The sequence below is a fragment of the Dipodomys spectabilis genome, unplaced genomic scaffold, assembly GCF_019054845.1.
Source record: "Dipodomys spectabilis isolate Male_0828 unplaced genomic scaffold, ASM1905484v1 ptg000004l, whole genome shotgun sequence".
NCBI lineage: Eukaryota > Metazoa > Chordata > Mammalia > Rodentia > Heteromyidae > Dipodomys > Dipodomys spectabilis.
In genome coordinates, this window is record NW_024870681.1 from 3,519,060 (window position 1) to 3,536,256 (window position 17,197).

At 36.4% G+C, this 17,197-nt stretch overlaps 2 protein-coding genes across 7 annotated transcripts in view; one reads left to right on the forward strand and one right to left on the reverse strand.

The window, feature by feature from the left end:
- Nf1 (neurofibromin 1) overlaps positions 1-17,197 on the forward strand; it is a 243,895-nt gene that overhangs the window by 190,205 nt on the left and 36,493 nt on the right. For all 6 annotated transcript variants that reach the window (XM_042691650.1, XM_042691659.1, XM_042691675.1 and 3 more), the window contains 9 exons: positions 6,009-6,441; positions 6,987-7,327; positions 9,531-9,733; positions 13,412-13,605; positions 14,429-14,569; positions 14,980-15,259; positions 15,929-16,143; positions 16,366-16,427; positions 16,920-17,034. In XM_042691650.1, the coding sequence (XP_042547584.1) occupies positions 6,009-6,441; positions 6,987-7,327; positions 9,531-9,733; positions 13,412-13,605; positions 14,429-14,569; positions 14,980-15,259; positions 15,929-16,143; positions 16,366-16,427; positions 16,920-17,034 (1,984 nt within the window). The remainder of the gene's footprint in view (positions 1-6,008; positions 6,442-6,986; positions 7,328-9,530; positions 9,734-13,411; positions 13,606-14,428; positions 14,570-14,979; positions 15,260-15,928; positions 16,144-16,365; positions 16,428-16,919; positions 17,035-17,197) is intronic.
- Positions 63-3,618, reverse strand: Evi2a (ecotropic viral integration site 2A). Its single transcript, XM_042691763.1, has 2 exons — positions 3,413-3,618; positions 63-1,092 (listed from the first exon to the last, which is right to left on the reverse strand). The coding sequence occupies exon 2, from the start codon at positions 1,075-1,077 to the stop codon at positions 379-381; it is 699 nt and encodes a 232-aa protein (XP_042547697.1). The 5' UTR covers positions 1,078-1,092; positions 3,413-3,618; the 3' UTR covers positions 63-378.

Below are 17,197 nucleotides of genomic sequence, written 5' to 3' on the forward strand. Positions count from 1 at the left end.
GCCACTTCCGGTTTTCTGGTGGTTTATTGGAGATAGGAGTCTCATGGTCTCTCCTGCCCGGGCTGGCTTTGAACCGCGATCCTCAGATCTCAGCCTCCTGAGTAGCTAGGATTACAGGCGTGAGCCACCAGCGCCCCGCTTGGTTTAGCTTTAAACCCTTCCCCAAATGGTTGTTTTATTTGCTTTTCAAAATATTGTCAAACAGAAATACATAGTTTAAGTAATTAAGCAGGCATACACCTCCCTTCCTGCCCTACTTGATTTCAAATTTTAGATTTTGTGACCAACACTTTGACATTAAATTCCAAATGAACTGTGTTTTTCTCGTCTATAACCTTTCTCATAGCTACTTTGCATTTTTATTTCCTAAAGCATCTGTTAGTTGGTCAGTTTTTCAGTTCCTTCTTCATCCGTTCGTTCCCTTGTAGCTGTGCGCACTCCAGGAGATTGCATCATGAGGTTGGGTCCTGTAAGCTGTTTTGCTCTTTTCCAAGTGTCTGATTCAGCAGGCCAGAGCCCACTGCTTGCCAGAAAGTCACCGTTGCTTCTAGGCTGGCGCTTGCCTACTTGTTTTGATCTTCTGAGAGATGAGACTTTGTTTGCCAGAACCACAGTTGATAGAAATAGAAAGGTGCAGATAAGAAAAAGCACTGCAATTATAATTAAGCAAATGAGCATAGCCATGTTGTTTTCCGCACAGACATTTTCTTTAAAAACTTCATCATGACTTTTGCTTGTGTTTTCAGAGCTTTCTGTTATTAGAAAACTGTTGTTGACAACAGAAGATGTATAGAGCTCCTGTTGAGATTTAGAAGGTAAAGATGCCATGTGAGAAGAGGTTGCTATTTCTGGCATGGTTGTAGAATTATTTTTGTAATCCACTTGAGGAAAGTCAGGGTTTGAGTTAATGTTTCCATTTTGGTGTGTGTCTGGGCTGCTTTGAATAGCTGAATCCCAGGCAGTAGGCTTACTAGCCCACAGCTGTGTATGGTTGGCTTTAGTTCCAGTTGACAAGGCGAAAATGATTGTGATCAGAAAAGCAAGATGTAAGTACTGTCCTATGTGTTCCATATCCATGAATATTCTGGTAATCTGTGGGGACAGCAATATCAGTTGTTAAATTGTGAAAGAATAATAGCTCCTAGATTTGGTATTTGTAATTAGAAGACAATCATTACAAATATAAACTCATGCCTTAACATTTGCTGTTGAATTCCTTCTTTCCTAGTCTCAAATTATTTATAGATCATCATTTAAGTTTCTATTATATGTTTAGATGCTGTAAGTTAAGCATTAAAAATATCTTTTTCAAATTAAATACTGTTACTTTTCATACTTTTCTCTCCTTTCAGCATGATAGACTTCAGCTTTGATACAGATGCTTCTCCTTTGACTGTTTACTCATTTTCTTTTACAAAAATAAAAAATGGACTGTTCTTTTTGAAATCCCCACCTTCCCAGCTCACACATTAACCAATCTTTGCAGTAGAAAAACGTGGCAAAGTTTTGCTTCATATGTAAAAAGAAAATACAAATGGCTTTTTTTTTTTGGAAAGAGAGGAAGTTTTTAAGAAACTAGAACTAAAAGAAGACTTCAAAATTCAAGTTGATTTTGTTTTTCCTTCTTGGGCATTTATCTTGACACTTATAATAAAGCAGTACTTAGAAATACATTCCTAGATTTGTGAAAGCAGTTTTATGTTGCTACTTCTCCATTTTAATCTGTATTTTATCTCAACTTACTGTGACTTTCTGAAAAGGAAAACATGCTTATGTTTTCAGTGTAAAGATCTTCCAAACAAAGAAAAACAAATTTCTTCTAAACTTCTAAAATTTCAACAAAAAGGATATTTTTGTTGAAAATATCTATCTAATTCCAACAGTCTAAAGAAAGATATACAATAAAAATGCCACAAAGATATTTGACTTAGTATGAAGTAGAAGATTACAAAGGGTCTCAACATAAAATTGAAAAAGTTGAGAGATTTCAGCAGGAGTCAGAACCACAATTCAGTGGCATGGGTATTGTGTGAGCAAGAACAACACCAAAAGTTGAGACTCCATTTTGGCTGAGCACATCCTAGAAGTCTATACAAAAAGGGGACAAGTTATATTTCAAATTCTTATCTACCATAAATTTAGAAATTTGGGGAAAGCTGGCATATCTGTTCCAGATATTGATAATCTAGCAGGAAAATATTTTTTCACCATTAGCAAGTTACCTCTTTTATAATAATATTTGTTTGTCCTGAGCTACTTTTGTAAGAATATTTTGTTCTTAGTGTTTATTTGAGGGAACTAAAAGCAAAAACTGGATTGTTTGGAGGTTTGGTAATGAACTGGCTGAGAACCTTGTGTATTTTGTAGAAACTCTTTTCAAGCTTGTACGTGTAGAAGAATCTTTTTCCCCCATATGCAGATTCTAATTCAACAGGTCTAGGATGGTACCTGACCTTCTGTGTCTCTTAACTCACAGATGCCATTTGAACACCAAGGTATTTTTTTAAATTAGTAATAGTTGCTTTTGTCAGTAGATAATACTTTGTATTCTATTGAAATAAAGAAAGTGAGAATAGAAAGTGTGATATGTTGGGTTACATACACAAAAGTAGCATATAGGATCAAGATTATCTTTTGGATTATTTATTATTATCACTTAAGATATAGTGGCTTCAGTTTTTAACTTGAATGATAGAACTCTTTGGATACTTATGATTCTTTCCTGAAAAGAAAGTTTAAATTGAATTAGTGATTTCCAACCTTTTAATTGAGAGTGGACTTTTGCATTAGATGCTAAAATGATTTTAAAGTGTGTTATTCTTGTCACAGTTAATTAACAATGTAGGATGCATCATAGCATTTGTGCACATTTTAGGAGAGCTTACCACAAGACAGATAATAGGCCCCCTGTCAATTGTCTTCAGCCAGATGTACTATCGTGCCCAAATAAACAAGCAGATGACAGAGTGAGACTTTCTCTTATTCTTACAAATGCCTGAGAATTGGTGACTGTTTCTCCTTCTCTAATTTTGCCACAAAGTGATTAAAAGTTGTTACATTTTTAAATCTCTGGACATTTTCAATAAAATGTATAATGGCCAAGCATTAGTAATGAGAGATATTTTTAAAACTCTTTTTTAAAATATCAGACGTTTCAATTTTACTTGGAAAACCCAAGTTCAAATTTTTCCCTAATCTTGAATTTAAACCATACTAACAATCTTTCCAATTCTAACTGTTTATATTGCATACAAAATTTCATATGACAGAAGAAAGCAGCATACATTTTCAGTAGCTTATGATTCTGTTTTGTTAACGAGATTCTTACATACCTTTTGAAGTACTTCCTCAAACACAAGTTTGAACAAAGTTATAAGTGAAAAGAATAAGAAAAGTCAAATTTATGACCTACCTTACAAAATGCTTGGTCAAATCTGATTATAATGTAATTTTAATAAACCACTTCTTTTCTTGTCTTCTTATTTAAAGTAGATTATGTTTTGAGACCTTGAAACTTACAGTAAATCTGCAGTTAAAAATGATTTTGTACAGCAAGCTTTCCACTTTCAAAACCAAACCACAGATGACACATTTCCTTTTCGCTGCAACTCAAGCACATGTCACTGTAGAAAAAACTCCCACTTGTGTCGTGGGCCACTGGGATGATAGGAGGCTTTGTAGAACAATCCACGCCTCCAGAGGAGGGAGGGTTTTCTGTTTAACATCTCTTCACTTTGTGTTCATTATGTATGCCTGCTATATGCTTTTGACTGATATACTAGCATTATTCAATAGCAGTTTTAAGGTGGTGACTTTAATTTAGCAGTAAAACCTTCCTTAAAATTTTTATTTGTATATGACAGACTTAATGAAAATGTGAGTATGGAGCCCTTAGGATACTTGACAGATAATAGAAATAATGTTATGTATAATTGGCATTTCAATTTGTGGAACTGCAACAATGATTTGAGAAACTACCTTGTAAACTTGAATTATATAAGACAGTGGGAATGTAGCTTAGTGGTAGAGTGCTTGCCTAGCATGCATGAAATCTGTAGAAATTCTTTTCAAGCTTACATGTGTGTAAGAATTTTTTCCCCAAATCAGGTGTGAATTTTCATCTTGTGGTGGTATATTGGTGCTCAAAAGTTTGAGATTTGGAATTTTAGATTAGAGATGCTCAATTTGTATCTTTCTTTTTTTTTTTTTTTTTTCTGGGTCCAGTCATGGGGCCTAAACTCTGGGCCTGAGCGCTGTCCCTCAGCTCCTTCAGCTCAAGGCTAGTACTCTACCACTTGAGCCACAGTGCCACTTCTGGCTTTTTTTTCTGCTTATGTGGTGCTGAGGAATTGAACCCAGGGCCCCATGCATGCAAGGCAAGCACTCTACCACTGAGCCACCTTCCCAGCCCCCTGTATCTTTCTTTATTTCAAGTATTTTTCTTTTGTTTGAAAGCCACTTAATATGTCACAGTTTTATTTCCCCCCAACAGATTAAAAACTCTGATGTGAAGACCTTTATCATCATTATTGGTAGTACCATCACCAGAGTAATCAAGTATAGAAAACATTGAGCCTAAGTTAATATAAATTATTTATATTGGAAATGCTAGTACCATATTCCCCAGGGCTTTGTAACCAACGCTACTCATGTTGATTAATGTTGTTTTGATTTTCAGCAACAGATGAACTAATATGGTGTAATCAAAACTAATAATCATAATATGGCATAATCAAAATTGGTATTTATTGGCTCACATGATTGAATAGTCTATGGATAATTTTTGAAATTAGGAGGGACTTTATCTAGGACTTAAATGATATATCCAAGGCTTTATATTCTTCATTTCTCAGCTCCTGCTCTTAGTTTTTAGGCAGGTTTTTCCTTTATATCCCAAGATAAGAGTTATCTATTCAAAGAGTTATATATTTGTGGAGGGGGTGTGTGTGTGTGTTTTATAATATCAGAGAGAAAAACGTCTCAAATCCCAACAGTATAAGGCTAGTCTCTGAATTGGGCCCCTGACAAGATTATCCTTGTTTGAGTAATATGTTCATTGCTGAAGCAGTCTCTGGCCAGGGTAGGGTAAATGGATTGTCTAAAGTCTATTCCATTTCATTCAAGGTGGGTCATTCCCACCCAAGTTGTTTACATGAAAAGCTTGGTGGGCCCAGATGGGTTCATCCAGCAGTACTGGCTGTCTGACTCTTCCCTTGATTGAGGGGCAATTTATTTATTTTTTTGCTTCCTTAAATTTTTTTATTTTATGTATTTATTTATGTACTTATTTATTTATTTATTTAGTCATTCCTGGGGCTTGAATTCTGGGCCTAGGCGCTGTTCCTCAGCTCTTCAGCTCAAAGCAAGCACTCTACCACTTGAACCACAGCACCATTACTGGTTTTCTGGCAGTTAATTGGAGATAAGAGTCTCATGGACTTTCCTGCTCAGGCTGGCTTTGAACTGAGATCCTCAGATCTCAGCCTCCTCAGTAGCTAGGATTACAGGCATGAGGCACTGGCCAGCTTGCTCAAATTTTTTAAATAGGAGATTTGGAGATTGTTCTTTTCCTTTCCTGTAACCTTATTTTTCAATGTCTGGAGAACACTGAAATAAGACATGAATTCAGAATTTAATAATTGTATTATATTGTACTGTCTAGAAAACAGATCAGAGGGGCTGGGAAGTTAGCTCAGTAATAGAGTGCTTGCCTTGCATGCATGAGGCCCTGGGTTCAATTCCTCAGCATCACATAAGCAGAAAAAGCTGGAAGTGGCGCTGTGGCTCAAGTGGTAGAGTGCTAGCCTTCAGCTAAAGAGCTGAGAGATAGCACCCAGGCCCAGAGTTCTGGTCCCATGACCAACAAAAAAAGAAATACAAAGAAGGAAGGAAGGAAGGAAGGAAGGAAGGAAGGAAGGAATCAATCAGAAATATATTTATATTCTATATATTTATTCAGAACTTGGTTAATGATCTGTCTTTTTTTTTTTTTTAATCATCTTCCTTAGGTTCAAAACTGGCCAGATCAATGGTGATTTGCTGATATACCATGTCTTGCTGACTTTAAAGCCATACTATGCAAAGCCATATGAAATTGTAGTTGACCTTACCCATACTGGGCCTAGCAATCGCTTTAAAACAGACTTTCTGTCAAAGTGGTTTGTGGTTTTTCCTGGCTTTGCGTATGACAATGTCTCTGCTGTCTATATCTATAACTGTAACTCCTGGGTCAGAGAGTATACCAAGTATCACGAACGGCTGCTGACTGGTCTCAAAGGCAGCAAAAGACTCATTTTCATAGACTGTCCTGGGAAACTAGCTGAGCACATAGAGCATGAACAACAGAAACTACCTGCTGCCACCTTAGCCTTGGAAGAGGACCTGAAGGTATTCCACAATGCTCTCAAGCTAGCTCACAAAGACACCAAAGTTTCTATTAAGGTAAATTTCAGTCTGTGTTTTATGAATGGTCCATTACCTTTCTACCCACCTTATATCCTAGCCGCCCTATGTTTCCTCATATAGTTTATTGATCATATGACAAATACAGATGTGGGAAGATCTCTTTTGAGGTTGAGCAGAAGGAGTGGATAACATCCTAGGTTGGGTTATAGTGAGGGTAGACTGTCACTGCTCTGGTAGGAATGTGTGGAGAGTTGAAATTATCAAGTAAGGGTTTTTCCTGATCCATACAAAATTTTTGCAGATTAAGGAGGGTAAATCTGCAGAATATAATCAGTTCTGATCTATAGGATTTTTGGCCTCTCTTAAAAGCATAATTAAAAATTTTTGATGTTTTAAGTTTCTTTTTAGATCATTTGTCACAAAAATTATTGAAGCCATTTGAATACATAATAATAACTCCTTAAATGGCAAACCAGAGTGTGGGGTAGGGTGGTTGGTTGATTGGGTTTTGAAGCCTCTTAGAATTCTACATAATGGAATTTTAATTCTTCTCCACTCCACCCCTTACCACCACTTTCCAGGTTGGTTCTACCGCTGTTCAAGTAACCTCAGCAGAGAGAACAAAAGTCTTGGGACAGTCAGTCTTTCTAAATGATATCTATTATGCCTCAGAAATTGAAGAAATCTGCCTAGTGGATGAGAACCAGTTCACCTTAACCATTGCAAACCAGGGCACACCACTCACCTTCATGCACCAGGAGTGTGATGCCATCGTCCAGTCTATCATTCACATCCGGACCCGCTGGGAACTGTCGCAGCCTGACTCCATCCCCCAGCACACCAAGATTCGACCAAAAGATGTGCCTGGGACACTACTCAATATTGCATTACTTAATTTAGGCAGTTCAGACCCTAGTTTAAGGTAGGCTGCTGTAAAAGTCACTTCAACTTTATTCAGGGTTTAATATGTTTAAAATGAGACCACTCAATCAGCCTTGAAGATGGCCTCTTTTAATACTTTAATTTCTTTGGTATGCTATGTTGGTTAACCAGAATGACCTCATCAAGTTGTGGGGTATTCACATGAAATGTGGAATTCTGAATAAGGTGATTCACTCTAAACCAGTATGTGTTCTTTCTCCAGGAAACTTTCATCTAAAGTAGATAACAGATTTTTTTTTAAGAAAATAACTTAAAAAAAAAAGTCTGTTCCTACATTGTTTCTCCTCCAAGTCCTCTAAGTTTCCCATGTTTAAAAATACAACACCATTATGTTTTGTAGAAGTCAAATCATGCTCTCAGTTTTTGACAAAGGAAGACCAAATGTAAAATACAAGTATCAGTGCCTTACTGATCTACCTACAAAGGTTTGATCCATAGTATGTGTGATAGTTTACTATAGTACCTAGCAAATAGCTTGTGCTTAGTACATGGTGTTATTCTCCTTCCCTTTCCCCCCTCCCTCTTTTGTATTCTACTTTCCATTTTCCTTCCTCTCCTTTTCAAGTTAAGATAATTATTTGTCACAAGTACCTTGAAACCATCAAGATTTTTACTGTTAGACGTTGAAATCCCTAGTTTGAAAACCCAGCCAGGCACTGATGGCTCACAGCCTGTAATCCTAGCTACTCAGGAGGCTGAGATCTGAGAGATTATGGTTCAAAGCCAGCCCAAGAAGGAAAGACCATTAGATTCTTATTTTTAATTAGCTACCAAAAAGCTGGAAAGTAGAGCTGTATCTCAAGTGGTTAAAAAAAGTTTGTGCAAAAAGCTCAGGGACATTGCCCAGGACCAGTTCATACATGCAACCATACACATACACACAATCTGAATTTTTTTATTATATCCAGCACTCATAACATTTCATATTTTTTAATTTATTTTTTTAATATTATAAAGGTGATGTACAAAGGGATTGCAGTTATGTAAGCCAGGTAATTAGTACAAGTTTTTGGACAGTGTCACCCCTTCCCTCACCCTCTCCCAGTTTTTCCTTCCTGTCCCTACGCATAAGTTGTATAGTTCATTTTCAACATAGTGTCTAGTGAGTACTTTATTTTTTGAAACAAGGGCTTGTTATGTCGCTCAGACTAATCTCTTGCCTCAGCCTCCCAAAAGGTAGAATTACAGTTGTATATACTACCATGCCTAATCCTTAAAGTTTCTGATTAAAGAATGCTAATAACCTTCTTAGAATTATTAACTTGAGTGAATTTATACTCTTTTCTAGTTAAATAAAGCAAGCTGGCAGCTTGTTTTTTTGTTTTTTGCTGTTGGTTTTTTTTCACTGACACATGTCATCCTAGAGAAGAAGCCTTTTAGGCAAACTTAAATTTTCATGAGTTTTTTTCCCCTTATATGATTGTTACATAAGTATATCAGTATGAAAAAATTGGAGAGGTACAGGAAACTGAGAACCTACTGAACTGTCACTCTTTCCTTTTACTGCATGGAGGGCAAAAGAGAATTTAAGAATTGTCCTTATCTTTTTTTTTAATTGTCTCCTATCCTAAGTAGCTTAAATACATTTTTAGATATTCAAAAGTGAAGTTTTTGTTATATTAGAACCTAACATTAACAGGTTTTTGGGTTTTTTTTGGTTGATGATTGTGTACGAAAGAATGAGGTCATATAAGGAAAAGTAGGGTAATTTGTTTTGTTAATTTTAGTTTTGACTTCCAGTTTGTAGGGCACATAGGAAGTATGGGTATTGACTTTATGGATCCTAATACTTTAATTTACTGAGAGGCCTCATTTCTCTTCTCATGATTTTCATTTTAGCTGGATATAGTGAAGAGGAAGCCCTGTATGGGCTTTGGCTTCACTAAAAACATCTTGTCTAATGATCTACCTTAAGAACATACACTGCTCATACCTTTTGTTCCAGTAAAAGGGAGGCCTATAGCCACCTGTCTCAGGAACCTCACAGTGCTTTTCTGCTATTATGTCAAGAATCTCTCTTGGATTATTTCAGATTTACCTCCCATCTTATTTTTTAATTGACCATAAAATTAAAATTAATCGGTTGTACTTGGTATTAGAAACACAGTTTTATGCTATGAAAAATGTTTATAATTACAAAGAGAAACAAGTTTTAAAACAACTTCATTTGTGTTTCCTCCTAGGTCAGCTGCCTATAATCTTCTGTGTGCCTTAACCTGTACCTTTAATTTAAAAATCGAGGGCCAGTTACTAGAGACATCAGGCTTATGCATCCCTGCCAACAACACCCTCTTTATTGTCTCCATTAGTAAGACGTTGGCGGCTAATGAGCCACACCTCACCTTAGAATTTTTGGAAGAGTGTATTTCTGGATTTAGCAAATCTAGTAAGTAACAATAATTTTCGTTAATACTAACAATGGTTCTAAGAAAATTCATAGGAAATTTTTTGTTTTACAATTTACTAGGAAGTCTCTGACCTATGTTTTTCATTTTTAAAATACGTTTTGCAATTTTTCATCTGTGATACCCTGTAACTGGAGGAATTCTAAAGGAAATTCCTGGTTAGGATACATTGGGAAATCCACTAATATTATGGCAATAAAAACAAGGTTAGAAGGATTTTTGGCATCTTAGATGTTTCTGGACCCCACTGTAAAGTATTTTCTTCACTATTTCAGTTTAATGAGCTTGGGCATTTTTCATTTAGCAGAAAACTCCACGTAACTATGTATGTAATGAGAAACAGTGTTTATCTTCTCTGGAGCTGACTTTGAGCTGTGATCCATCCTTCCTTCCTTCCTTCCTTCCTTCCTTCCTTCCTTCCTTCCTTCCTTCCTTCTTCCTTCCCTCCCTCCCTCCCTCCCTCCCTCCCTCTCTCCCTCCCTCCCTCTCTCCCTCCCTCCCTCCCTCTCTCCCTCCCTCCCTCCCTCCTCCCTCCCTTCTTCTCTCCTTCCTTCCTCCCTTCCTCCCTTCTTTCCTTCCTTCCTTCCTTTCTTCCCTTCCTCCCTTCCCTTCTTCCTTCCCTCCCTTCTTCCCTCTCTCCCTTTCTTCTTTTCTTTTTTTTTTTTTTTTTTTTGGTACTAGTCTTAGAGCTTGAACTCAGGGCTTAGATACATCCCTGAGCTTTTCTCACATCTTGCTACTTGAGCTACAGCTCCATTTTTGGTTTTTTAGTAGTTAATTGGTGTTACTTAGAGTCTCCTGGACTTTTCCTGCCAGCACTGGCTTCAAACTCAATTCTGAGATATCAGCCTCCTGAGTAGCTAGGATTACAAGCATGAGCTACTGGTGCCCAGCTGAGCTGTGATTTTTTTGGACATGGAGAGTTATATAACACACAATCCATAGTCAGTCCTGAGTTGTTTTTTACAAATCTCACAAAATTCTGCTTCTCATATTATTGGTTTTACATGGACACAGAAACTAGAAGTGAATTTTCATGGCAGGCTGGGCCCCCCTTTTTTATATCTTAACTTTTTTTAGTATAGTGGTACTTAAAATCACTGGTTCACCTAGAAAAAATTGTTAAACTGTACTAATGTACAGTTGCATTTTCTGTGTATTTTTTTACATAGATGGTACTGTATTTCTCATGCTGGATTTCAAAAAATATCTATGTATCAAAACAAAACCTAAAGGGTGGATTGTGACAGGTTGAGTAATAAGGATTTAAGTCATTGCCATTTCATTAAAACTGAAAGATGATTTAATGCATATATAAAAGTTTTCGGAAGGGTTTTGGGGGCTTTTATAACAGCTTATTTTTGTTTTTTTTAATTTTTAATTTTTATTTTATTTTGGAAAGGTATGACTATATTATATGCAACTCAGTTATTTATAACTACAAAATATTTTTGGGTTCCTGGAAAACAAAGAAAAAAGACTAATAAATGTGTTTGGCTGCTAAAAAGAAATCCAATGAATTTCACATTTTTATTTATTCATCTTCTTATTCCATAGCAATATAAATGTTCATCTCCCAGCTTAATTCTTGACATTTTTCCCTCTCTTTCCCTCAGTTGCACATACAATATTTTTATACATTTAGATGTATTTCTTGATTTTTCTGTGTTAAGTAATTGAAAGTTTTTACAATTTATCAAGTTTATTTTGTGAAGTGAGAGATGTGGGACAAAACCCTGAGAAGAAAAATGTGTAGCACTGATAAAACTGGAAAGATACAAAGCTTTATTGATAAATATTAACATGAGAAAAGATTTGAAAACACATACTATGTTCTGGCATGAATTCTCCCCAGATTATTCCTCTAGGTGATTACAAATTTAATGCAGTTCCATCAAAATAACCATGCAATTAAATGATCGACAGTGGAAATAGAACTCAATATGATTATAAGTTTTGTATAAAGTACAAGAATAGCTAAGATAATACTGAAAGAAAAAAATAGACTTGATATTAAAGATGTCCAGACATTATAATGGTATGATAATTAAGATATTAATGTTCAAGAATAAGCAGTCGGAGGGTTGGGAGGATGTAGCTCAGTGGAAAGCACTTGCCTGGCAACTATAAGGCCCTAATCTCAGTCCGAAGCTCTGCCAAAAAAAAAAGAAGAAGAATCAACTATCAAATAGGTAAAGAAGTCTACAAACTGGTGGGGAAAGATTAAATCATTTAAGTAATGAGAGTAAGAGATGTATTAAGTTAGGTCTTCATCTTCATTCACACCATAAGATACAAAAATAAGTTCTAGCTGTATTTAAGTATTGAGTATAAAAAGTGGAGCTTTTTTTTAAAAAAAAATCACAATAAAAAAGATTTTCTTTTGTTAGTAAAATGAAGGAAATGTAAATTGAAATAATTAAAATAGTGTGTTACCTGTAAGAGAGAAAAGTACTGGGGCTTGACCTCAGAGCCTCGTACTCTTGCTTGGCTTTTTCCATTTAAAACTTGCGCTGTACCACTTGAGCCATACCTCCACTTCTGTCTTTTTGGTGGCTAATTGGAGTTAAGAGTCTCAAGGACGGCTGGGAAGATGGCTCAGTGGTAGAGCGCTTGCCTTGCATGCATGAGGCCCTGGGTTCGATTCCTCAGTACCACATAAGCAAAAAGAAAAAAGTCAGAAGTGGCGCTGTGGCTCAAGTGGTAGAGCGCTAGCCTTGAGCTGAAGAGCTGAGGGACAGCACCCAGGCCCAGAGTTCAGGCCCCACAACCGGACCGGAAAAAAAAAAAAAAAAAGTCTCAAGGACTTTCCTGCCCCACTGGCTTCAAACAGCAATCCTCAGATCTCACACTCCTGAGTAGTTAAGATTAATGGCATGAGCTACCAGTGCCCAGCTTTTGGGGAATCTTTGATGGAAAAATGAACTCCAGATTTAATCAATATAATGTTTAATGAAAGAACAGGGTGTGCTACATACATACTCTAATTCTTCTTTGGGTGGGCTGCTAAATTTGTGTCAACACACGTGTAAGTGTACATTGGCTCTCCAAAGTTTTGAAAGGCTAAGGAGAGACAGGGTGGTATGCCAGTATATTAATACCAGTCTCATTTTTGTGGTAGTACTTTTTTCTTTTACTAAACTTCTACTATTAAGGGGAGAAAAATCAGGCAGCTTTTCAAAAATGGCTTACTATCTTTTTTTTTTCTTTTTTTTGTCAGTCATGGGGCTTGAACTCTGGGCCTAGGTGATGTCCCTCAACTTTTCAGCTCAAGGCTATCACTCTACCACTTGAGCAGCAGCGCCACTTCTGGTTTTCTGGTAGTTTATTGAAGATAGTTCCACAGACTTTCCTGCCTGGGCTGGCTTTGTACCACGATCCTCAGATCTTAGCCTCCTGAGTAGCTAGGATTACAGGCATGAGCCACCAGCGCCCATCAGCTTACTGTCTTTTAAAATTACTTTCTTTAGGGTTTATTCTCTTTATATACCTCTTTCAAAAATAAATTTGCCAAGTCTCTCTTTCTTCAGACTTAATTCTAGGGAATGGTCTTTGCTTTTTACAGCCTCCTCCACTGCTCCCCCCCCCCCCCCATTTCTTTAAAGTATTATCAATGTGATTTTTCTTGACCATCTATGCTAACGAGTATTCTTTTTCAGGTATTGAATTGAAACACCTTTGTTTGGAATATATGACTCCATGGCTGTCAAATCTGGTCCGTTTTTGTAAGCATAATGATGACGCCAAACGACAAAGAGTTACAGCTATTCTTGATAAACTCATTACAATGACCATAAATGAGAAACAGATGTACCCATCTATTCAAGCAAAAATATGGGGGAGCCTTGGGCAGGTATTGAATTTTCTCAGCTATTTATCCAGTATCTTACATTGATAATTCCCAGATACAAAGCACTGCTCTTCTAAGCTCTAGTTTCCTCCTTCAAAACGTGTAAAAACACTCACCAGCCTCACTGATAGGAAATTGTGAATGTCTAATGCGTATCTTAGAGGGCAGAGAAAAACTAGTTATTTTAGCACTCTCCTTCATGGAAAATTATATAGAACTTATTTGTAAAAATATGTTGTCATTGCTAGTAAACAGTGCTTTAAAATGTATTCCAGTTTCTATACCATGTGGACTTGAATACAAGTTTCTTAATGTTATTTGGGACATCTGCTTTCATTTATATCTGCTTTCACTCTTAAAATATAGGCTATGAATTTTTTTTGACTTGGCAAGAAATATACATACTATTTCTTCAAACTACTTAAGGAGGCAGTATCTTTAAACAATGGCATAAATTCTTTAATTAATCTTACCTTCAATCCAGTTTTATAGCCCTATGATGTCATTTCCTATATTTTAAAATAATTAAATTGGTCATCCATTACTATCTTAGAAGAGCACAGAAATACTCTCCAATGAATGAAGATAGAAATAGGTACCCTTAAAATTTTGAACATCAGTATTATGAAGAAATCAAATGAATGTCCTTATCCTTCCTCGTGGATTTTATAATAAAGTATATGTACTGAAAGGTCCCTAAATAAAACATAATATTTGGGAGATCTTAGGTAAAAAAGATTTTTCGTGTTGGTTAGGCTTGCTCTTTGAGTAAAAAATCAATTGGCAATATGTTTGTAAACATGAGTTATTTTCCCTGTTCTGCTAGATCACAGACCTGCTTGACGTTGTACTAGATAGTTTCATCAAAACAAGTGCTACAGGTGGCCTGGGGTCAATAAAAGCTGAGGTGATGGCAGATACTGCGGTAGCTCTGGCTTCTGGGAATGTGAAGCTGGTCTCAAGTAAGGTAATCACTTTTTCTTCCCCGTCTCTATTGTAGCACTATATATCTGCTTTATCTGTGTTTGCCTCAGGAGGGCTTGAGTTTTGTTTCATAATTAGTTATTTTAAACTCTTTTGTGTGCCTGTGTGCATATATGTATGTGTGTGTGTGTGCTGGTAATGGGGCTTGAACTCAGGGCTTGGGCATAGGCTTTTTTGCTTAGGGCTAGCACTCTACCACTTGGGCCACAGCTCTACTTTCAGCTTTTCGCTGCTTATTTGTAGATGAGTATCATGGACGTTCCTGTCCAACATGCTTCAAACCACAATCCTCAGATCTCCTGGGTACTAGGATTACTGGCGCTCAGCTTAAACTGCTTTTTAATGATAAAACTGTTAGTCCCATGTTTTTAAAAATTCATCTTTTTTTTACAGGTTATTGGAAGAATGTGTAAGATAATTGACAAGACATGCTTATCTCCAACTCCAACTTTAGAACAGCATCTTATGTGGGATGATATTGCTATTTTAGCCCGCTACATGCTGATGCTGTCCTTCAACAATTCCCTTGATGTGGCAGCTCATCTCCCCTACCTCTTCCATGTTGTTACTTTCTTAGTAGCCACAGGGCCTTTGTCCCTTAGAGCTTCCACACATGGATTGGTCATTAACATCATTCACTCTCTGTGTACCTGTTCACAGCTTCATTTTAGTGGTAAGTTAACAGAAAAAGAATTTGTATTTCATTTTCCTTCTCCATTTACATCACCTGGCTGCTGTGGATTTCTTGTTTACAGTGATGCCTTCACACCAAGGTGCTGTGATGAATAAAAAAGTAAAATACTTGTATTCCATATTGAAACTATATTGAACATTTTCTGTGTATTTGTTATATAAACTTGTGGTTATTACATAAACTAACTACTAGGTATAAGTTGATAGTGTTGCATTCTCAGTACTAATTTGTGGTTAAGTGAAGCTAAAGCTCTGAGCATTAACATGCTGTGTCTGGAGATTGGTTTAGGGAACTTGATTGTATAATTTTTATATGACACTGAGGTTTTCTAAATGAAATATGGCACTTTCAAATGAAATTTTTGCTAGGCACTGGTGGCTCATGCCTCCAATCCTAGCTATTCAGGAGCTGAGATCTGGAGAATACTGTTCTGAGGTCAGCCTGAGCAGAAAAATTTATGAGACTATCTACAGTTAACCAGCAAAAATCCAGCCTAGAGATGTGGCTCTAGTGGCAATGTGCCAGTCATGAGCAAGAAAGTCAAGCAACTATGAGGCCCCTGAGTTCAATCCCCAATACTATCCATTTTTTAAAGGAATTTAAATATTGTTTTGTCAACATTTTTACTTCTCCTTTTTTCTTTTACAGAAGAGACCAAACAAGTTTTGAGACTCAGTCTTACAGAGTTCTCCTTACCTAAATTTTACTTGCTGTTTGGCATTAGCAAAGTTAAGTCAGCTGCTGTCATTGCCTTCCGTTCCAGTTACCGTGATAGGTCATTCTCTCCTGGATCCTATGAGAGAGAGACTTTTGCTTTGACATCCTTGGAAACAGTCACAGAAGCTTTGTTAGAGATCATGGAGGTATGTAAAGCAAAAATGAAAAAAAAAAAACGTAAGTAAAAATTGTTTTGAAATCTGTACATAAGAACTACTATTTTTTCTGCTGTTTTTCACATAATACTTAAAAATACTTCCATGAATGTTATTGGTAACATAAATGCCAATTAATGACATTATGATGAGCATTATTTCAATGTTTCTAAAAACGAGTGCTTATGTATATTGAAACTATCTGTTTTTCAGGCATGTATGAGAGATATTCCAACATGCAAGTGGCTGGATCAGTGGACAGAACTAGCTCAGAGGTATGTTCCAAATTAAATATAAATTGTAAAAGTAGATGCATTTTGATCAAGATGCATAGTACTCATAACCTCACTTCTGGAATTGAAATGCCTTTGTACAAGTACTGAATAAAAATATTAAAATAATTGGGGCTGGGAAGATGGCTCAGTGGTAGAGCGCTTGCCTTGCATGTATGAGGTCCTGGGTTCAATTCCCCAGTACCACATAAGCAGAAAGAAAAAAAGTCGGAAGTGGCGCTGTGGCTCAAGTGGTAGAGCGCTAGCCTTGAACTGAAGAGCTGAGGGACAGCGTCCAGGTCCAGAGTTCAGGCCCCATGACCGGAACCAAAAAAAAAAAAAAAAAATTAAATAGACATATTGTTGAAATTATAGATATATTGTTGAAATGATTATTGAATGATAGCTACATTCATTCCTTGTAATCATTGTTGGAATTTATTAGTTTTCACACACACAGGCATTTCATAAACTCTTTGCATTTTTTAATTGCAGATTTGCATTCCAATACAATCCATCCCTGCAACCAAGAGCTCTTGTGGTCTTTGGATGTATCAGTAAAAGAGTATCTCATGGGCAAATAAAGCAAATTATCCGCATTCTTAGCAAGGTACTCCGAAATGTTTATAGTTTCCAAGATATAAAGCATACTTTCCATCTTAAAAAACATAGAATTTTAATAAAAATAATTTATATATTCTTACAGTTTAGTAGTTTAAAGTTTATTTTTAAAATGGGCACTGGTGGTTCACACCTGTAATCCTAACTGCTCA